Source organism: Salvelinus alpinus, chromosome 8 (genome assembly GCF_045679555.1).
Source record: "Salvelinus alpinus chromosome 8, SLU_Salpinus.1, whole genome shotgun sequence".
In the NCBI taxonomy this organism is placed as follows: Eukaryota; Metazoa; Chordata; class Actinopteri; order Salmoniformes; family Salmonidae; genus Salvelinus; species Salvelinus alpinus.
The window spans coordinates 24,510,813-24,534,028 of NC_092093.1; the positions used below are offsets into that span (position 1 = coordinate 24,510,813).

A 23,216-nucleotide genomic window follows, 5' to 3' on the forward strand; every position below is an offset into this window, starting at 1 on the left:
TAAGAGTGAGTTAGTGGTAGGTGTTTTAATGATAACCCCTAAATACCTTGCTTAGAGCAGACCCCTTTATTCAAAATCACTAACAGTTTACAGACTATATAGTTGGAAGTTTTGCCAAGCAATTTCAGGTAAAGCCACTCAGAGGGGTACAGAACATCACCTTTGGGCTTAGAACCCAGATCTATTTTGATTATGAGGCCATGCCTAAGTACTAGCTCTGACCTCTGGCTGAAAAACAGATGACTGGGGGTGTTTTTCACCTGTCTTTTAGGGACTGTCTGTAGCTGGCTGGCAACAAGATCTCATATTCTCCCTTCGAAATTCAACGTATTATTTTCGATGCATTAATTCCACGTGGTTAAAGGGTTAAATCCGTGTGGTTACAGGGTTAAAATAAAAACAATTCAAAGGTTAACAGTTCATGTATTCATTCTGAGTGGTTAAGGAGTGTGTGTGTGTGTGTGTGTGTGTGTGTGTGTGTGTGTGTGTGTGTGTGTGTGTGTGTGTGTGTGTGTGTGTGTGTGTGTGTGTGTGTGTGTGTGTGTGTGTGTGTGTGTGTGTGTGTGTGTGTGTGTACGTATGCCCATGCATATGTTTTCATAGTTATTTCAAACAAAATCTGCTCGCCAACAATTCTCCATAGCAACCCCCATCCCCCTCTTCCTCCTCCTCCTTCTCCACCTCCCCTACATCCTTCTTCTCCTCCTCCTCTCCTCCTACTCCATCCATCGCCCTCACCTGCCCGGAGTGTCCCCGTTCTCGTCGAAGTACACATCCTCCCCTGATACCCCTCTGAAGGTGATCTTGAGCAGGTAATCCAGCAGCTTACTGCCATCGATGGGGTCCATGGCCTCACACAGGCCTGGCTGGCCAGGGCACAGCTCACTGTGCATGTCATGGAGACCGTGGGCCATGGCATAGATGGCATTAATGACGAAGCCCATCTTACTGTCTTGGACGTAGTTCTCATGAAGACTCTCGTTGCCTAGGGATTGGTGAGAAATTTACAGAAAGTCAAAATGGGGGATTGGTTGATGTTGTTTTTCTAAGGAGGCAAACATTTTGTTTGTTTGTGCTGGATTTACAGTGTCGTATCAATGTGAACATTTTATCACACAGAATATTGTTCTAAAAGAGAATTATACAACTTCTTTCTCCAACCCATGAAGAACTGAGTTTTGAATTATAATTGGATCAAAACGTACAAGAAAAACATCTCTCTCTTTTGCAGCACAATAGAATTGGCACACACCATACAGTAAATCACAATAAGGTGTCCAAAGGCTTATTTTTTCCAAAGGATACAGAACTTGGAGGAATCTTGAGGGAGAAAGAGTTAAGTCTGTGGACACCATATTGTGTAACAGGCATTTTTGGTCAGCCAGCTGAAAGCATTGTCAGGCAATACAACTGGCAAATCAAAGGTGGACATTAACAAAGCACAGGGAATAGGGCAACCATAGCACTAATAGTGACATTTTTTTAAAGATACATTAATTCACCTTATAATCATACTGTACCTGAGGTGCTACTCCATGAAATGTTTAACTGCTTAAATCTCAAACAATTTTCTCGCCCTATTTTCCTATTGTTTCTTTATTCATTTACAAAATGGCCGTATTTTGTCTGTGGTGATCATGCAGATAGGCAGCAATGGGGTATTCTATATAGAACACATCGCTCTCATACTCTGGTGTTCTACTGAAAGGGGTCGTGAACAGTGTGTTTCAGTGACTCATTCTTCCTTGTGCTCCCTCCACATTGCAGTACTTTCAAAAAACCGACCCAAGAGCTTGTACAGTAGAGTTTGACTGATTTGACCCTACCCTAGGCTTTCTCCGAACACAGCAGCCAATTTGAAGCTTTCTATCTATTTCACTGGTCTGGAGGTAGAACAAGGGGCCAACATGATCCTCAGAGATGGCACCAGTCAAACTCTACAAGTCTTGCCGAAGTGAAGTGATGTGCTTATACAGTACGATGCAAGTGCAGGAAAAGTCATCATCTTCTTAATCCTGAAATATACACTTACCACCTTGGAGATCTTTAGGAAGAGAACATAACATGAGATACAGCAAACTATCATAGATCAACCCATATTGGTTTAATAAGTCTTCAGAGAGTCAGGTATTAGAAAGTAGTACATGTATAACACCGAAATGTTGAGGTGAATATACTCACAACAGCATCGATACTTGGAAAAGCTTTTCTAACAAAATGTTTGAAAGCATGCTTATTGAGCATTGTTTCAGGTGATACATCTAATCGGGATGTTAATTGTGATTTGTTGTGAATAATATCCATTAAAAAATGTGTTAGTGATTTTGGTGGGGCAACAACTCAGTTTACCTAGATCACCTTTTGTTCGAAAGCAGAGAGAGTATTTGGAAAGGGGGAAAAAGGGAGACATCAATATCATTATCATACAATTGCTATTTCAAAACATTAAGATTAACTATTCATGTTATCCCGGCCTAACTCATCATGTATTGAAATTGCAGTCAATATATAACCTCCTTTTTGTGATGATTTTAGATATTTTTCTTCCGATTGCTTTGGTTGATTTAAAGATGTATTTCCTTCCTCGTCCCAATGTAAACCCTGCTAATTCCTCATGACTCTGGGTAATGTAGTTTATTAGTGATTCTCACCGGAGCAGACTTTCTTGTATTTCTTCATTTCCTGTGGATGTCCGGCCAGCCGGCACTGGAAGCGGTACTGCCAGAACTCTGGGAACCACGGGTTCCGTGAGTTGGTGTCCAAACGCAGCTTCAGGAAGTAGTCATCAAATGACTTCACTTCCTCTGACTGCAGCTTCATCGTGATCCCACCTTCAGCTTCCTGTTCATACCCCTCTACCACTTCATCACGATCTGCCCATCCATCACTGGAGAGAGAGAGGGAGAGAGGGAGAGAGAGAGACTTTTGTAAAACAATGAAAATGGCGCTGATCAGGCACTTATTGGTAAAACCCCATTTCACTTAACTCCCAATTACACTTAAATCGTGCATGGTTAACTAATCAATTATCAAGAAAGGCTATTTATACTACAGTATAATGAATGTTTAATGTAATAGTTCAATCAGGGCCCCGATGCACAGTCAGTTCAATATTTTGGAGAGGGAAGAGCAAGTTCATTCTGAAGAAAAAAGCTTTCAACCCCAACAGAAAACCAATAAAATAATTTACTAAAGAATTATGTCTGTGTTACATTTCCACATTAATTCATAAGGAAGACTTCCGGCATTCATCCAGTGACACTGCTAGCCGTAGCAATGGTGTTGCTAAATTCTGGCTGCTTACCATTCTGAGGTGAACAATTTAGAATAGTCTCACTGTCTTGTCATTGTTACGTTCACTGACAATATCCTTTCAGACCAGGCCACATTAAGAGAGAATGGGAAAAAAGTGTAGCAGAGCTTAGGCCATGTGTCAAATCTTCCCAACAATCAGATTCCACTGCAAAGATCCATCCTTTGCTCTTCAAGCTAATAGGCAGTGACCTTCAAGTCTACTATAGTTTCTATGGTCTCTGTAGGGATCACTAGCCCCTTAGCTTTAGCTCTGTGGCCATTGATTAACCCCAATGTGTAAGGACCGACGCCGGACAGGAGAAGCAGGTACGGGGAGACATTTATTCAGAAACGGACATAGAACCCGACAGGAACAGCGTCAGCACACGGGAAAACAAGGACATATGACAAACAATCCCGAAGCAGGGAACAGAGCTAGGAAACAGACAGATATAGGGAAGGAAATTACACAAGTAATTGAGTCACCGTGAGTCCACGTGAGTCCAATGAGCGCTGATGCGCGTGATGGGGAAAGGCAGGTGTGCGTACTGAAGGTGGCTTGAGTGCGTAATGTTGGGCAGTCTGGCGCCCTCGAGCACCAGAGGAAGGAAGAGCGGGAGCAGGCGTGACAGGACCCCCCCCCTCTAGGGGCGCCACCCGGCCTCCCACCTGGGCGAGCCGGCCGAGACATGGGAGCCGGGCAAGCTGGCTGGGGGTAAACTCCCAACGAACCGGCAGGGGCGTGGGAGCCTTGCGAGCCGGCTGAGGCACGGGAGCCTGACGATCCGGCTGAGGCATGAACGCCTGTCGATCCCGCTGCGACGTGGAAGCCCGATGATCCGACGGAGACGTGACAGTCTGACGAGCCAGCTGGGAGAACAGGACCTGACGATCCGGCTGAGGTCCGACGTGGGATGGGCTCCTTCCGAGCCAACCGGGGCAAGGAAACCTCTTGAGCCAGCTAGGGAGTGGAAGCCCAACGAGCTGGCTAGGCACCCCTGGGTTCCATCGGCGGCGACCCAGAACCGACGTCACCACCAAACGGAACGCCAGTACTCTCCGATGCTTTGTGTGATGGCTTCGGGATTCTGTAAGGAGTGACGCCGGACAGGAGAAGCAGGTACGGGGAGTCAAACGTTTATTCAGGAACGGACATAGAACCCGACAGGAACAGCGTCAGCACACGGGAAAACAAGGACATATGACAAACAATCCCGAAGCAGGGAACAGAGCTAGGAAAGAGACAGATATAGGGAAGGAAATCTGGTGCCACCACCATGCTTCACCGTAGGGATGGTACCAGGTTTCCTCCAGACGTGATGATTGGGATTCAGGCCAAGAATTCAATCTTGGTTTCATCAGACCAGAGAATCTTGTTTCTCATGGTCTGAAAGTCTTTAGAGGCTTTTTGGGAAACTCCAAGCAGGCTGTTATGTGCATTTTACTGAGGAGTGGCTTCCGTCTGGCCCCTCTACCATAAAGACCTGATTGGTGGTGTGCTGCAGAGATGGTTGTCCTTCTAGAAGGTTATCCCATCTCCACAGAGACTCCCTGACCAAGGCCCTTCTCCCCCGATTGCTCAGCTTGGTTGGGCAGCCAGCTCTATCAAAAGTATTGGTGGTTCCAAACTTCTTCCATTTAAGAATGATGGAGGCCACTGTTCTTGGGGACCTTCAATGCTGAAGAAATGTTTTGGTACCTTTCCCCAGATCTGTGCCTCGACACAATCCTGTCTCGGAGCTCTACGGACATTTCCTTTGACCTCATGGCTTGGGTTTTGCTCTGAGATGCACTGTCAACTGTGGGACCTTATATAGACAGTTGTGTGCCTTTCCAATCATGTCCAATCAATTGTGTTAACCACAGGTGGACTCCAATCAAATTGTAGAAACATCTCAAGGATGATTAATGGAAACAGGATGCACCCGAGCTCAATTTCGAGTCTCATAGCAAAGGGTCTGAATACTTATGTAAATAAGGTAGTTCCTGTTTAACGTTAATACATTTGCAAAAAAAAATTGAACTGCTTCGCTTTGTCATTATGGGGTATTGTGTGTAGAATGCTGAGGAGATTATTATTTTTTTAATCCATTTTAGAATAAGGATGTAACGTCATTTTGGGGGAGTCAAGGGGTCTGAGTACTTCCCGAAGGGACTGTATACAACGAGCTGTTTGTATGTGGTTGCTATGAAAGTTAACTTTGTGGGTGTGTGATCAAGGGTGTATTCATTGCGCCGATTTTGGTTAAAAAAAAATCTCTAACAGAACACAACAGGGGTAAACACACCTGAATTTGTCAAATATAAATGTTTGTTTGCAGCTGTTGGACTAATGATTGCACCCTAGATCAGCTAGGTGCAGGCATGTGTGTGCAAGGTGGTATTGAATGTTTCACTGTCACATTGATTACTCAAAATTCTCTCGACCTGTGCACCTACGTTGTAAACGTTCAGTCATAGGCTAGGTTGTAGCAACCTCATGATGGCTACAGGGGAAATTTGAATGTCATGTAGTAGCCTAAACCTATCTTACATTGAACTGGGTGAATGGAATATGAATGACAGTCATCCAACACGCTGTAATAGAAACAGGCCATGCTCATTAAAAATGTAATAATCCTCCATCTTAAACGGCACTGACCGCCACTGTCTACTACAGTCCCCCAATGTGCCTCTTTGTTTGTTTTCTTTCCCTCTGTGTTAGTTTCCCCATTAAATGAAGCTCATTTAGACATGCATCTGAAGCCTGGAGACCCTTAGAGGGATGAAGAAGAAATACTAGAGACAGAGACGAAGAAAATAAATGACTAGATATACAGTGCTCCTCTAAGCTGTGCTCTTCTCTTCTCTGGCGTGTTCGTTTTGGTCTGGCTGTCCGTGTTTGTGGGTGGTGGCTATACTGTCTCTCTCTCCATCTGTAATGTGGCTAGACTCATTGGCTCTTATTTTCTCTGTGCTGCTGGCTGCAGCATCCTTGAATACCTGTACTGTTGACAGCTATCCTCCAATTAGAGAGTGAGTCAGCCAGTAGCCAATTACCCCTGACAAGAGCAAACACTGAGTGTACAAAACATTAAGAACACCTGCTCTTTCCATGACATAGACTGACCAGGTGAATCCAGGTGAAAGATATGATCCCTTATGGGTGTAACTTGTTAAATCCACTTCAATCAGTGTAGATGAAGGGGAGGAGACAGGTTAAAGAAGGATTTTTAAACCTTGAGACAATTCAGACATGGATTGTGTGTGTGTGTGTGCCATTCGGAAGGTGAATGGGCTAGACAAAAGATTTAAGTGTCTTTAAACAGGTTATGGTAGTAGGTGTGAGGTGCACCAGCTTGTGTCAAGAACTGCAACGCTGCTGGGTTTCTCACGCTCAACAGTTTCCCGTGTGTATCAAGAATGGTCCACCACCCAAAGGACATCCAGCCAACTTGACACAACTGTGGAAAGCATTGAAGTCAACATGGGCCAGCATCCCTGTGGAACACTTTTGACACATTGTAGAGTCCCTGCCCTGACAAATTGAGGCTGTTCTGAGAGCAAAAGGGGGTGCAACTCAATATTAAGAAGGTGTTCCTAATGTTTGGTTTACTCAGTGTGTATGTGTGTGTGTGTGTGTGTGAGGAGTCTGTATGAGAGGAGTGTATGTGGATGCCATGTCAAACCATTTTAAGGTTCTATACCTACGAGAAACGAAGCATAAGGAGTGATATAGTTGGCTGCTTGAATGTTTCGTAGTGTTATCGTTTTAAGCACTGATAGAGACACAGGGAAATGTCTCCCCACGTTTTCGAGCTCACTTAGGTTCACCACACCAGTATTGTTAACACCTAATTATCCTCCACTGACTCGCTTCTGAATTCTGGGTGTTTTTGTTCAATGTTTTAGAAAGGTTAGCCAACAAAATCCTATCTTCCCCTCTCTTAATTAAGTTCAGGCCAGAAACACGTGAAATTGATTAGTCACAGTTACTTTTGCCTCTGAGGCTCTATGTGCATTTCCATGCGTATCCCAAACCACCGTCACTCTTCCTCCCATCAGATATTCACAATCAAAACAACCATCATTACTGTGCACTGTGCCTTCCACCCCACCCTCAAACCCCTCCCTCCCTTCCCCTCACCAGTCCATTCTCAGGGCCAAGGTAGCTAACTGCATTTGCAGTGCTATATTTGATACAGTGTTATACAGGGACCTCCAATATGTGTCCACACAGAGACGTGGATTAGTGCAACGGCAGGCTGTGGCAGAGACAGATTGGGTTTGGGAAATAGACTTGTGTGTGTGTGTACTTGTGTGCGTTTGGGAAATAGACTGAGTGTGTGGAGCATTTATTTAACGCCCCCATAAATTATTAATGAGCTGTTGCCAAGGTAGACATGCATTGCTACGTTCACATCAGAGTTTGCAATAAAGACAAAAATGACACTCTGTCTTCATGCTGTCGCTGTACCCTGCTGTACATACCTTTAAATACAGTGTAATCAAAAAGTATTCAGACCCCTTGACTTATTTCACATTTTGTAACATTACAACCTTATTCTAAAATGGATTAAAAACTAAAATACAGTTGAAGTCGGAAGTTTACATACACTTAGGTTGGAGTCATTAAAACTAGTTTTTCAACCACTCCACAAATTTCTTGTGAACAAACTATTGTGAACAAACTATTATTTCCTAAACGCACACAAGTACACACGCACACAAGTCTATTTCCCAAACCCAATCTGTCTCTGCCACAGCCTGCCGTTGCACTAATCCACGTCTCTGTGTGGACACATATTGGAGGTCCCTGTATAACACTGTATCAAATATAAATATAAACACCATGGGACCACGCAGCAGTCATACCGCTCAGGAGGGAGACGCGTCCTGTCTCCTAGAGATGAACGTACTTTGGTGCGAAAAATGCAAACCAATTCCAGAACAACAGCAAAGGACCTTGTGAAGATGCTGGAGGAAACAGGTACAAAAGTATCTATGTCCACAGTAAAACGAGTCCTATATCGACATAACCTGAAAGGCCGCTCAGCAAGGAAGAAGCCACTGCTCCAAAACCACCATAAAAAGCTAGACTACGGTTTGCAACTCCACATGGGTACAAAGATCGTACTTTTTGGAGAAATATCCTCTGGTCTGATGAAACTTAAAGAGAACTGTTTGGCCATAATGACCATCGTTATGTTTGGAGGAAAAAGGGCGAGGCTTGCAAGCTGAAGAACACCATCCCAATCGTGAAGCACGGGGGTGGCAGCATCATGTTGTGGGGGTGCTTTGCTGCAGGAGGGACTGGTGCACTTCACAAAATAGATGGCATCATGAGGGAGGACAATTATGTGGATATATTGAAGCAACATCTCAAGACATCAGTCAGGAAGTTAAAGCTTGGTCGCAAATGGGTCTTCCAAATGGACAATGACCCCAAGCATACTTCCAAAGTTGTGGCAAAATGGCTTAAGGACAACAAAGTCAAGGTATTGGATTGGCCATCACAAGCCCTGACCTCAATCCTATAGAAAATTTGTGGGCAGAACTGAAAAAGTGTGTGCAAGCAAGAAGGCCTATAAACCTGACTCAGTTACACCAGCTCTGTCAGGAGGAATGGGCCAAAATTCACCCAACTGGTGGAAGCTTGTGGAAGGCTACCTGAAACATTTGACCCAAGTTAAACAATTTAAAGGCAATGCTACCAAATACTAATTGAGTGTATGTAAACTTCTGACCCACTGGGAATGTGATGAAAGAAATAAAAGCTGAAATATTTTTTATTTTTTTTATTTTCACCTTTATTTAACCAGGTAGGCTAGTTGAGAACAAGTTCTCATTTGCAACTGCGACCTGGCCAAGATAAAGCAAAGCAGTTCGACAAATACAACAACACAGAGTTACACATGGAATAAACAAACATACATTCAATAATACAGTAGAAAAGTCTATATACAGCTTGTGCAAATGAGGTAGGATAAGGGAGGTAAGGCAATAAATATGCTATGGTGGCAAAGTAATTACAATATAGCAATTAAACACTGGAATGGTAGCATGTGCAGTAGATGAATGTGCAAGTAGAGATACTGGGGTGCAAAGGAGCAAGATAAATAAATAAATACAGTATGGGGATGAGGTAGATTGGGTGGGCTATTTACAGATGGGTTATGTACAGGTGCAGTGATCTGTGAGCTGCTCTGACAGCTGGTGCTTAAAGCTAGTGAGGGAGGTAAGAGTCTCAGCTTTAGTGATTCTTGCAGTTTGTTCCAGTCATTGGCAGCAGAGAACTGGAAGGAGAGGAGGCCAAAGGAAGAATTGGCTTTGGGGATGACCAGTGAGATATAGCTGCTGGAGCACGTGCTACAGGTGGGTGCTGCTATGGTGACCAGTGAGCTGAGATAAGGCGCGGCTTTACCTAGCAGAGACTTGTAGATGACCTGGAGCCAGTGGGTTTGGCGACGAGTATGAAGCGAGGGCCAGCCAACGAGAGCGTACAGGTCGCAGTGGTGGGTAGTATATGGGGCTTTGGTGACAAAATGGATGGCACTGTGATAGACTGCATCCGATTTGTTGAGTAGAGTGTTGGAGGCTATTTTGTAAATGACATCGCCGAAGTCGAGGATCGGTAGGATGGTCAGTTTTACGAGGGTATGTTTGGCAGCATGAGTGAAGGATGCTTTGGTGCGAAATATTGTGACATTTCACATTCTTAAAATAAAGTGGTGATCCTAGCTGACCTAAGACAGGGAATTTTTACTAGGATTAAATGTCAGGAATTGTGAAAAACTGAGTAAATGTATTTGGCTAAGGTGTATGTAAACTTCCGACTTCAACTGTATCATCAATCGACACACAATACCCTGTAATGACAAAGCAGAAACAGGTTTTTAGAAATGTTTGCAAATTGATTGCAAATAAAAAACTTTAATATTCAGACCCTTTACTCAGTATTTTGTTGAAGCACCTTTGGCAGCAATTACAGCCTCAAGTCTTCTTGGTTATGACGGTACAAGCTTGATACACCTGTATTTGAGTAGTTTCTGCTTCAAGCGTGGTACATCTGTATTTGGGGAGTTTCTCCCGTTCCTCTCTGCAGATCCTCTCAAGCTCTGTCAGGTTGGATGGGGAGCATCGCTGCATAGTTATTTTCAGGTCTCTCCAGAGATGTTAGATCGGGTTCAAGTCCGGGCTCTGGCTGGGCCACTCAAGGACATTCATAGACTTGTCCCGAAGCTATTCCTGCATTGTCTTGGCTGTGTGTTTAAGGTTGTTGTCCTGTTGGAAGGTGAACCTTCGCCCCAGTCTGAGGTCCTGAACGCTATGGAGCAGATTTTCACCAGCTCTAGGAAGAGTCTTGGTGGTTCCAAACTTTTTCCATTTAAGAATGATGGAGGCCACTTAATTTTTGAGGACCTTCAATGCTGCAGAAATATTTTGGTACCCTTCCCCAGATCGGTTCTTCGACACAATCCTGTCTCGGAGCTCTACGGACAATTCCTTCGACCTCTTGGCTTTGTTTTTGCGCTGACATGCACTGTCAACTGTGGAACCTTATATAGACAGGTGTGTGCCTTTCTAAATCATGTCAAATCAATTGAATTTACCACAGGTGGACTCCAATCAAGTTGTAGAAACATCTCAAGGATGATCAATGGAAACAGGATGCACCTGAGCTCAATTTCAAGTCTCATAGCAAAGGGCCTGAATACTTATTTACATAAGGTATTTCAGTTTTTTCTAAAAACCTGTTTTCACTTTGTCATTATGGGGTATTGTGTGTAGATTGATGACGAAAAGCAATCATTTAATACATTTTAGAATAAGGCTGTAACGTAACAAAATGTGGAGAAAGTCAATGGGTCTGACTACTGAATGCACTGTACCTCATCATGAAAGCACAGACCTAACCACAGTTAGACTAAGACTGTTCAACACCTACCACTGCTACTACTATTAGTCCCACCACATCACAGCTAGGCTAGTTGAATCACTGGAGGCAGCCCCCTTCCTTTTATTCTTACAGAAATATATTCACGTCCAAATTACCACATGCATCAAGTGGTCAATTAGAGATCAGTGTGTGTGTGAACACTGGCTAGGTGATTGACTGATCCTCAGTTTTGTGAGACATTGCTGTGGAGGAGCTGCGGAACCAACAGTTAGATAATTCATGTCTAAAACACAACAGAGCTTTCAGCCGAGTGCCAGGAGAGAGAACAAACGAACGAATCCCCTGACTATTTCAGATGATCTAGTTCCAGTTGGATAGCTAACACATTTGTATATTTATGAAGCCATGAATTAATTGGCGGGGTAGAATCTTAATCACATGCACCGTATCCTGAGGGAAAGAATGGATTTTACAAGAGTTTCCAAAAAAGTTCAAAAGTAAGAGATTCATTATGCGTTCCCTTGTTTTGATCCATTTGACACAAGCAGACAGCGGGCATGGCCAATGGCGCGGCTCCCACCAAAAATTTAAGAGTCTGTGTTCTTGGCCGAAGAGACAACATTTTGCTATTTTAAAGCTAATTTTCTGCAACTCTACACATTTCCCACATAAGGAGAGAACATTTTACAGTTAGACTGTGTGTGTGTGTGTGTGTGTGTGTGTGTGTGTGTGTGTGTGTGTGTGTGTGTGTGTGTGTGTGTGTGTGTGTGTGTGTGTGTGTGTGTGTGTGTGTGTGTGTGTGTGTGTGTGTGTGTGTGTGTGTGTGTGTGTGTGTGTGTGTGTGTGTGTGTGTGTGTGTGTGTGTGTGTGTGTGTGTGTGTGTAACTGTGTGTAACTGCGTGTAACTGTGTGTAACTGTGTGTAATTGCTTAATTGTGTATGTGTGCAAACTATAAAAACAGAAAATAAGCAAGGGGGCCATCATAACAGGGACATTGTTTCAACCTCAGCGTGTTCTGTCACAACGACATCCAGATGCCAACCCATGCATGCTCTTCTGATCATTTCAATGTCCTTCACCAGTTCTAGAAAAGAAAGCAAGGCATCCTTGACAATGTTTTTCTACTTTCAATTAAAGTCTGTGATATGTTAAGAATATTCAAATTCATCTTTTAAAACCTCTTGTTCAGTGAAACATAAAGAGATGCAATTTAGATGCATAAGTCAATTGTAAAAAACTTTGTGGAACTACTATTGAGTATAATCACCCAGAAAAGCTGTAGACCTATCGTTGCCTTCTCTGTGACATTTTATGTGATATATGCTAGAATTAAAACTGTGGACTTTCAGAGTATTGAGCTATTTTCCTTAGAGGCTATTGTTTGACTGACAGGTCTAGACTCAGAGCCAATCAGCCAAGCCTTCTAAGCCTCTCATCAAACAAAACCAAATCTCCATGGTGATTGTAACGTTAGCAACATGCTAACGTCAGGGAGCAAAATTTACTTTCTCTATAAAATCACAAATCCCAGTTATAACAGGAAAGGGACATGCTGTAGTGTACATATCTGTGCAGTATCACCCGACAAGCCAATGCCCCAGAACATGCCCTAATAAACTGAATCTAGTATCACTCGACTAGCCAACGCCCCCACAACGTGCCCTAATAAACTGAATCTAGTATAACTCGACTAGCCAACGCCTCCACAACGTGCCCTAATAAACTGAATCTAGTATAACTCGACTAGCCAACGCCCCCACAACGTGCCCTAATAAACTGAATCTAGTATAACTCGACTAGCCAACGCCCCCACAACGTGCCCTAATAAACTGAATCTAGTATAACTCGACTAGCCAACGCCCCCACAACTTGTCCTAATCAACTGAATCTAGTATAACTCGACTAGCCAACGCCCCCACAACTTGTCCTAATCAACTGAATCTAGTATAACTCGACTAGCCAACGCCCCCACAACGTGCCCTAATAAACTGAATCTAGTATAACTCGACTAGCCAACGCCCCCACAACTTGTCCTAATCAACTGAATCTAGTATAACTCGACTAGCCAACGCCTCCACAACTTGTCCTAATCAACTGAATCTAGTATAACTCGACTAGCCAACGCCCCCACAACTTGTCCTAATCAACTGAATCTAGTATAACTCGACTAGCCAACGCCCCCACAACTTGCCCTAATAAACTACATATAAACCCAGATTCTAAACCCAGATTCTAAACCCAGATTTGTAAAATGGGTAAAAAGGGTAGCAACATGGCACAGGGAGGAGAAGAGTAGAGATATATTTATTTATCTGTCTGTCTCTCTCCCTCCCTCTCTCACTCTCTCTCTCACTCTCTCACTCTCTCTCCCACCCCCTCTCTCTCCCTCCCCTCTCTCCCTCTATCCCAGGCCGTAGCTGCATATGAGGACAACTAGGTCCCGACCTTGGTAATTTCTTCAAATAGAGTGAGGCTCAACTTCTCTGCTGTTTTGGTCCCGTGGCTTCCACACTGTGAAGTGAACCTGTACACATGCGATACTGTGTGTGACTGTGTGAGAGTGAAGTCTTGCATCTCACACATTATCTGTGGTGCTGCTCATGGCAACGTCGTTTGGCAACGTCATCTCCCCAATTGGTAGTTACAGTCTTGTCCCATCGTACGGACTTGGGAAAGGCGAAGGTCGAGAGCCATGCGTCCTGTGAAACACGACCCTGCCAAGCCGCGCTGCTTCTTGACACACTGCTCGCATAACCTGGAAGCCAGCCGCACCAATGTGTCAGAGGAAACACCGTACAACTGGCGACCGTGTCAGTGTGCATGCTGCCGGCCCACCAGAGGAGTCGCTAGAGCATGATGGGACAAGGACATCCCGGCCGGCCAAACCCTCCCCTAACCCGGACGATGCTGGGCCAATTGTTCGCCACCTCATGGGTCTCCCGGTTGTGGCCGGCTGCGACACAGCCCGGGATCGAACACGGATATGTAGTGATGCCTCAAGCATTGCAATGCAGTGCCTTAGTCCGCTGCACCACTCGGGGGGCCTGCTGAGTCTACCTTTAAAAAATGTTGGATTGTTAAATAAGTCTAGTTAATCTAGCCAGCTGTCTAAACTTATTACCGTATTACCGAACTTATTGCCGAATTACCGACCGGGCACACAGGGCACATGCCCAGGGGCCTTAACCTCCAGGGGGCCCACATTGATTTTGTTAATCATTCTCACTCAGATAACATATTAACATGGCATAAGTCATGGCAAAATGTGTAGAATTGTAGGAAATTGTAGGAAAAACAGCACCCTTCACTTCACAGCCTTTTCTGAGAAAAGGGTATAAATATAAGCTGTAAGGCAGGAATCACAGGCAGGCCTCCTCTGTCCCACTATACTGACCTACTTCACTATAATGCACCCCATGCTGGTAGCCCAGGCTGTCCTAGGCTGTCCCAGGCTGTCCTAGGCTGTCCTAGGCATACCCAAGCAACACTGGGGATGAGGGATGCCAGTACAGGAGTAAATCCACCAAGAAGGTGAGAAGTCTCCCTATCAAATGTTCATAATGTAGCCCTACATTACCTGACTACCTAGGTCCTTATTCAATCTGAACCATTATCAGTGATTGCAGAGCCAAGTCCTAATCTAGTGAGAAAGTAGCCTATTAATTTAGGGAGATAATGAATCTGCTCACTCCATTCTGTTCTGGCTGTACAATAATGAAAATGCAGGAATTACTTCCTGTTCTTTCATTCCTCAGAGATGGAGATAGGGAAGAGGAGAGATAAAAGCCTGTGAAAAGCAGGACACAGCTAAATATGTCGTCGTACTCCTCTCTCTCTCTCCCTCTCTCTGGCTCCTTAAATGTTTCATTTATTTAAGCTGGGAGAAAAACCAGAGTCCAGTCGTTAAGGAAATGGAAAAGGCATTGCCTCACATAGAGAGAGGAGAAGAGAGAGAGGGGAGAGACAGAGGGAGAAGAGAGAGACAGAAAATACTGATTCACCTCCATCTCTCAGACACAAAAGTCCCTGGGCTGCTAATGTGCCTGTCTTCCTGTCTGTCTCATTGCCTGCCTATCTCCATTTTGCAAAATAAAATTGAAGTGAGTGAGGAATTTATGGTTGCCACACAAAATAGGAAACAGACAAAAATCTAAATGTAAAAAAGATTGGGGCTAAAATGAGTGAGTACAACAAGTGGAAAAGCAGCTTATGCAAATGTCTGTAGTAATAACAGCATTGAGGCAGGCAGCATTAGAGGGGTAGATATAGGAGATGAATGGTACTAATTGCGAGCAGGTGGGTGGGACTGACTCGGCTCCCCATACAGTCATTCTAATGGGGGAGGTTGGGTAATGGATGGAACAGGCGCTGGTGGTGATGACTAAAGGTAGATATGATGCGACTAACAGTCAACACTGTTGAGGGGAATAGTCTCTTAGCAGTGTTTCCTCACCCCACTAATCGCTACTTTGTGTGTCAATCATGATCAAACAGACAGATTCACCGCTGAGTTAACAGAACTGTACTTTACCCCATGGATAACAAAGTAAAATCAGTAAGAAGGTCAGGCATATTATTCTATACAAGAAAGAGATATACTATGAGTGAGAGGAGACAGCTCGCAAGGGTTCTAGAGTCACAGATGTTCTTCTCTCCACAGCTCAGTCCGCTATGCTGGGAGGCTGTGTAGAGTAGACCAGTGTCTGTAGCTCACTCCGGGGTCAGAGCTCAACGTCCGTCCCTTCTCCCCAGATCTAGGATTCCATCTACGGGACGTCCCCTGTCCTGACATGAGGTGTTAGTGCCTCCTTGTGATGCGACATCTGTTCAGTATTCACACCCAACCACATCCTGGGTTCAAATATACAGGTCCTCTCACACGCCTCCAACACCACCCAAGACATCACGCCATCAGTCATCAAATCTAACGCCAAGTCACTAATCAGAACCCTAAACCCCGAAGGTCTGGTCTGAACCTGGGACCCATGTCTGTGATAGAACTACTACTGAACCATGCATCTCTTTAGACCAACCACACAGCAGGCAGCATCAAATTCATTCTTTTTCTTTCTACTGACGGCCAGGGAACAAAATGTAATTGAATAAATAATGCTGCAAGTAATATACTTTCATCCATTCAGCGAGAGAGGAGCATTCATTCTTGTTTAAGCTCAATGGAAACCTGTAAGCATCCTGAATGCTGCAATGGCCTGCAACTCACAAATTTCTTCCTCGCTTCAATATCGGCTCAAACTCACTAACCTCTGTGAGCGTTTTTGAGGATTGTGTTTTGTAAGATAGAGAGAGTTGTTTTGGTTCATTTTATTTGAAGGAATCACTTGTTCATGCTATTGCTAGGCACAATGACAACCCAGACAACCCAGACAACCCAGACAACCCACTTTTAATGGGAAATCCATGGGTGACACATTTTCAGCAAAAGCGCTGCATGTAAACGCTGCTCCACTAAACATTTTTTAATAAAGTAAATACTTGAGTTACCTAAGATGATCCTGAGGAACGTTTTAATGTTCAGCCAAAAAGAAAGGGGGATGACTCATTTTCTGGACTGTCGGACGTCATCAATGAAAAATTGCTAATTTATTGTGATCTAGTGCTGCATAAGTGTATGACAGTCAGAACAGAGAGATAGAAGGGGATATTAAGTACGTAACAAAGAGCTCCCAGACAATGAGAGACATTCACCATAGTGACATGGCATGCAACACCACACCCAACCTAACTACTTTCCACTTTTGCTTAGCTGTGCCTTGACACATAATACAATGGCTTACAAATCACATTCTCTTTCTGAATACATTTATCTATCTATGCTGATATGAAACTGGCTGAAGTCATGAAAAACACTTTGATTCAAAGTACAGACCAAGGCATTTGTTTAATCCCCAGAGATCTCTACAGACAGACCTGTCATGCACAGATTGCGACAGGACTCAAAAGATTGACATAAATGGCCAGAGCAAAAGATACAACGCTCTGTAGTGAAACCATGGAGACGATCAATCTGCAACAGACTGATTCCTTCCCCCGCTAGCTACCCTCTGCAACATCACAGAGAGACGGAGACAAAGGACGAGCCATATGACTGAGAATAGAATAGAAGAGCAGAGGAGAGTGAGTTGCAGAGATAGGGTTGTGGGGCAGGCCTAGGGCTGCAGGAATAAAGTGTTCCCGTATGAGAGTGCACCTGGCCCTCGTCTGAAGAGCAGGCGAGTGTTCAACAGCAGAGATGTAAAACAAGAGTTCTCAGACTCTATACCTGCCCATCTGCCTGTCTGTATCTCTCTCTGTCTGATTCTCCTTCTTTCTCTCGGGCCATTTCTCTTTCTCACTCTGTGATTTGATGTATTACTGTCAGCCATAGAGAGAGATCCTCTACCCCCTCACTCTCTCTGTCTCTCTCTCTCTCCATTTCTTGTCCTCTCTATGTCTCACTCAAGTCACTCTCCCTCTATCACACTCCCTATTTCGACTATGAGCCCTCCTAACCTTGTTTCATCTCTGTCTCTCTCTGTATCTCTGCCCGTCTTTCACACTCCCTCTAAAACCCTAAACTCTAAATTCAATCTCTCTCTCTCTCTCTATTTCTCTCTCTCTCTCTCTCTCTCTCTCTCTCTCTCTCTCTCTCTCTCTCTCTCTCTCTCTCTCTCTCTCTCTCTCTCTCTCTCTCTCTCTCTCTCTCTCTCTCTCTCTCTCTCTCTCTCTCTCTCACAAACACACATACACATCAACAGCTTCTCACTCGGCTGGCAGGCGAGGGCACAAATTAGCATGGAATAGCAGGCTGTGTTTTGATGAGCTAATATCTGTCAGCCAACCTCCAAGCCTGTGACCATGACACTGTAGCCAAGCTTTACACACACACATACACACACACAGAAGGTTTGGCGTATGTGATGCTCCACCAGTCTTTCTTTCTCTATCTATATCTCTCTCTCACTCCTCTCCCTCTCTGTCCTCTCTCTCTCCACTCTCTCTCTCACTCACTCCTATCTCTCTCACTCCATTCTCCATCTCTTTCACACTCCTCTCTCTTTCTCTCTCTCACTCTCTCCTCTCTCTCTCTCCAGTCTCTCTTACTCCTGTCTATCTCTTTCACTTTATTTATCTCTCTCTCACTCCTCTTTCTCTCTCTCCTCTCTCTCAATCTCTCTTTCACTTTATTTCTCTCTCTCACAGCTCTCACTCCTCTTGCTCTCTCTCCTCTTTCTCTCACCCCTCTCTCTCACTTTCTTTCTCTCTCGCACTCCTCTCTCTCTTTCACTTTATTTATTTATTTCTCTCACTCCTCTCTCTCGCTCTCTCTCTCCCTCTCTCACACTCCTCTCTCTCACTGTATTTCTCTCTCACACTCCTTTTCCTTTCTCTCTTCACTCTCACTCACCTCTCTCTCTCCTCTCTCTCACTCCTCTCTCACCCCTCTCTCTCTCTAACTCCTCTCTTTATCCCCTCTCTCTCTCTTTCACTTTATTTATCTGTCGCTCACTCCTCTCACTCCTCTTTCTCTGTCTCCTCTCTTACTCATCTCTCTCTCCCATCTCTCTCTCACTCCTCTCTCTCACTCCTCTCACTCCTCTATGTCTCCATTCTCTCTCTCACTCCTCTCTCTCACTCCTCTCTCTCACTATCTCTCTCCCCTCTCTCTCTCTCTCTCTCTCTCTCTCTCTCTCTCTCACTCATCTCTCTCTCTCACTTTATTTCTCTATCTCTCACACTTTCCCTCTCTCTCACTTTCTTTCTCACTCTCACTCCTCTTTCCTTCATCTCTTTGCTCTCACTTATCTCTCTCTCTCCTCTCTATCTTACTCCTCTCTCTCTCCCCTCTCTCTCTCTCACTCTTCTCTCTCTCCTCTCTTTCTCACACTGCTCTCTCTCCCCCCCTCTCTCTCACTCCTCTCTCACTCCCCTCTCTCTCTTTCACTTTATTTATCTGTCGCTCACTCCTCTCACTCCTCTTTCTCTGTCTCCTCTCTTACTCATCTCTCTCTCCCATCTCTCTCTCACTCCTCTCTCTCACTCCTCTCACTCCTCTATGTCTCCATTCTCTCTCTCACTCCTCTCTCTCACTATCTCTCTCTCCTCTCTCACTCATCTCTCTCTCTCACTTTATTTCTCTATCTCTCACACATTCCCTCTCTCTCACTCTCTCTCTCACTTTCTTTCTCACTCTCACTCCTCTTTCCTTCATCTCTTTGCTCTCACTTATCTCTCTCTCTCCTCTCTATCTTACTCCTCGCTCTCTCCCCTCTCTCTCTCTCACTCTTCTCTCTCTCCTCTCTTTCTCACACTGCTCTCTCTCCCCCTCTCTCTCTCACTCCTCTCTCACTCCCCTCTCTCTCTTTCACTATATTTCTCTCTCTCTCACTCCTCTTTCTCTCTCTCCTCTCTCTCTCTCTCTCTTACTTATCTCTCTCCTGTCTCTCTCTCACTCCTCTCTCTCAGTCCTCTCTCTCTCTCACTCCTCCCACTCATCTCTGTCTCCCCTCTCTCTCTCACTCCTCTCTCTCACTCCTCTCAATCCTCTTTCTCTCTCTCCTCTCGCTCTAACTCCTCTCACTCTCTCACTCCTCGCACTCCTCTCTCTCTCCCCTCTCTCTCTTACTCCTCTCTCCCCTCTCTCTCCTCTCACGCTCTCTCTCTCTCTCTCACTTGTTTTCTCTCTCTCACTCCTCTCTCTCGCTCAATCCTCTTTCTTTCTATCTCTCTCACTCCTCTCTTTCTTTCTTTCACTCTCTCTCTTCCTCTCTCACTCCTCGCTCTCTCTGACCCAGAAGCATGTGGAGCTAAGCCACCAGTTTCATTCCCTCCACACCAGTTAAAAAAAGACCCACTCTCCTATTGAGAGGAGAGAGAGAGAGCAAGGAAGGAATAGGGAAGGAGCGAGGAGAGAGAGTGGGAAACACTGGAGCTTCATTAGGATGGATAATTAATTTGGAAAAGAGAGAGTGCCTCTGTTTCCCCTCCAAAAACAACTGAATTCCCATAGAATAGGATATGACACAAACAACACAAAGAGAACCTGACGAAGGCAACTGATTTCCCTTCATCCCTGCTTTTTAGACATAACAGCCTCCATCTCTAGAGCTGTGAGAGAAAAGAGGAGCAACAGAAGGGCTCTCCACGAAGATGGCCCTGATGATGGAGCAGCGTTTGGGCAATGTTTTGAGAAGCGTTTGTCAAATCCACTAAGAACGGAACTTACCCTGGCTTAGAGTCTACTGCCCCCCCCCTATCACTCTGCCTGTCTCATCAATGTTCTCCTCCTCAGACATAAGCCTGACAGCTAGAAGAACCAATGTCCTACAACCAACCTCCACACCCCAAAAATCCCCAATAAATAGAGAGGATGTCATGCAACATGAAAGGAGACAGTGGAGGTCAGGTTTGAGACATCACTTTTGATGACAACAGAGGATTGTTCTTGTCCTTGAAGGTCTTGATTAGGTTTGCAAAGCTACCGGTAATATACCAAAGTTACCGGAATCTTCTGAAATGTTGGTAATTAACATGTAATCTATGGCAATCTATGGTAACTTTGGTAATTTAAACTTGAATAACTTTTAATAAATGTATTCATGTCTATGTTTTTTTTTTAAATCATCTTATTTTATTATATTTATCTATTTTTACATGTAATAAGGCCACACAAAGGGACAGAGATAATTACAGACACCTGTGATCATCTGAAGTACCCAAAAAGACTACTAGAATTCATCTTATAAAATTCCCCCCAAAAAACGTGAAAGTTACCAAAATTTGGGTACTTTACTGTTAAACTAAAGTTTTTAGTAATATACCCTCCCTTTGCAACCCTAGTCTTGAGGGTGTACTGGATGGTTGTCACACTGTGAGTGTATCTCTCCATTTCTCCCCTTCCTCTTCTTCTAATGGGAGAGATTACAGCTGGAGTCACCCAGCGTTGACACACAGAGAGCCTCTCAGACAACGATGGCTGTGCCCTCTGCCACCAGGATGGGCCCATCAGAAGAGAGAGAGGGTGGGGGAGGAACGAGAAAGTGGGAGGGAGAGAGAGGGGTAAGGTTTGTTTTGACTTCAAAAGAGCAGCTGAAAGCCCTTTTGTCACATCTGCTCCTGCAACGCCCTCTACTGCCCATCCTGTGTCTCCTTGATCTGCCGCCACTCCCCCAGTACTCTATACCTCTCTCTCTCTCTCTCTCTCTCTCTCTCTCTCTCTCTCTCTCTCTCTCTCTCTCTCTCTCTCTCTCTCTCTCTCTCTCTCTCTCTCTCTCTCTCTCTATGTGTGTGATTGTGTGGGCAGAGACAGGTGTGCTGGTGTGCTGGAGTCAGAGCAGATCCCCACCAGCTGCAACCTGTTCCATAATCAAGACTTCTACAAATACTCAGCCCTGCCACTTCCACGCTGACAGATCATAATCTCTGCTCAGTCAGTCTCTGTTTCCAGCTGTTTGTTACTATTCAGATCCTGTTGTGCCTGTTTTCCTTGCCTGACGCTGTTTTCCTCTCCGCTACAGTTCAGCCCGCTCTGACTCTGGTCCCTGTCTCCTGTCCCACATCTCGTCATCCTCCTACTCTGTCCTGGATTCCCCACTCTACTACTCCATTGGACTCCCCTCCGGACCTGCTTACCCTGTCTCAACCCCTCTCGCTCCAGCCTCAGCCTCCGCATCTGGTTTCCAGCAACCCGCCCGAGCTTCCCCTGACCTGCACTCCATCTCCCCCCTGTGTGTCAATAAATACCCTGGTTACTTCATCCCAGTCTCCTCATGTGAGTCTGCTCTTGGGTTCCCCTGTTCCACTCCGTGTAACACCTTTGAAGGCTTTGTGGATGTACTTGTAAAGATCACTTTCAAAAAATCTTTATTTTCATACCGGTACGCATATAGCTACAGTATGTACCTAGTATGTGATACTGGTAGTTCCTCGTAGTCTGTGGAATGTTTTATGTAGTGGATATAGGTGATTATCCTACAATGCCCTTGCCAATTATTAAGGTCTCCAAAAGCTCCACATTGAAACAACATATGAGGAGACAGTGCTTCCTCTCCAGTTTTGTGTCTTTAACAGATACAAATTATGAATTACTGGTAAACATTTCTCACTGGCACTAGTGGTTCTGCTTTAATTCCACTTGGTTCCACTTGGTTTAATTCCACTCCAATTTGCATACCACCCAAACAGATCCACAGATGATGCAATCTCTATTGCACTCCACACTGCCCTTTCCCACCTGGACAAAAGGAACACCTACGTGAGAATGCTATTCATTGACTACAGCTCAGCTTTCAACACCATAGTGCCCTCAAAGCTCATCACTAAGCTAAGGACCCTGGGACTAAACACCTCCCTCTGCAACTGGATCCTGGACTTCCTGACGGGCCAGCCCCAGGTGATGAGGGTAGGTAGCAACATATCTGCCATGCTGATCCTCAACACTGGAGCCCCTCGGGGGTGCATGCTCAGTCCCGTTCTGTACTCCCTGTTCACCCACGACTGCATGGTCAGGCACAACTCCAACTCCGTCAAGTTTGCAGACGACACAACAATGGTAGGCCTGATCAACGACAACGATGAGACAGCCTATAGGGAGAAGGTCAGAGACCTGGCCGGGTGGTGCCAGAATAACAACCTATCCCTCAACGTAACCAAGACTAAGGAGATGAGTGTGAACTACAGGAAAAGGAGGACCAAGCACGCCCCCATTCTCATCGACGGGGCTGTAGTGGAGCAGGTTGAGAGCTTCAAGTTCCTTGGTGTCCACATCACCAACAAACTAGAATGGTCCAAACACACCAAGACAGTCGGGAAGAGGGTACGACAAAGCCTATTCCCCCTCAGGAAACTAAAAAGATGTGGCATGTGTCCTGAGATCCTCAAAAGGTTCTACAGCTGCAACATCGAGAGCATCCTGACTGGTTGCATCACTGCCTGGTACGGCAATTGCTCGGTCTCCGAACGCAAGGCACTACAGAGGGTAGTGCGTACGGCCCAGTACATCACTGGGGCTAAGCTGCCTGCCATCCAGGACCTCTATACCAGGCG

The 23,216-nt window shown here is 45.0% G+C and overlaps 1 protein-coding gene across 2 annotated transcripts in view; it reads right to left on the reverse strand.

The window, feature by feature from the left end:
- LOC139582756 (metabotropic glutamate receptor 1-like) overlaps positions 1-23,216 on the reverse strand; it is a 40,766-nt gene that overhangs the window by 10,212 nt on the left and 7,338 nt on the right. For both annotated transcript variants that reach the window (XM_071413063.1, XM_071413065.1), the window contains exons 4-5: positions 2,652-2,887; positions 739-985 (exon numbers count right to left, since the gene is read on the reverse strand). In XM_071413063.1, the coding sequence (XP_071269164.1) occupies positions 739-985; positions 2,652-2,887 (483 nt within the window). The remainder of the gene's footprint in view (positions 1-738; positions 986-2,651; positions 2,888-23,216) is intronic.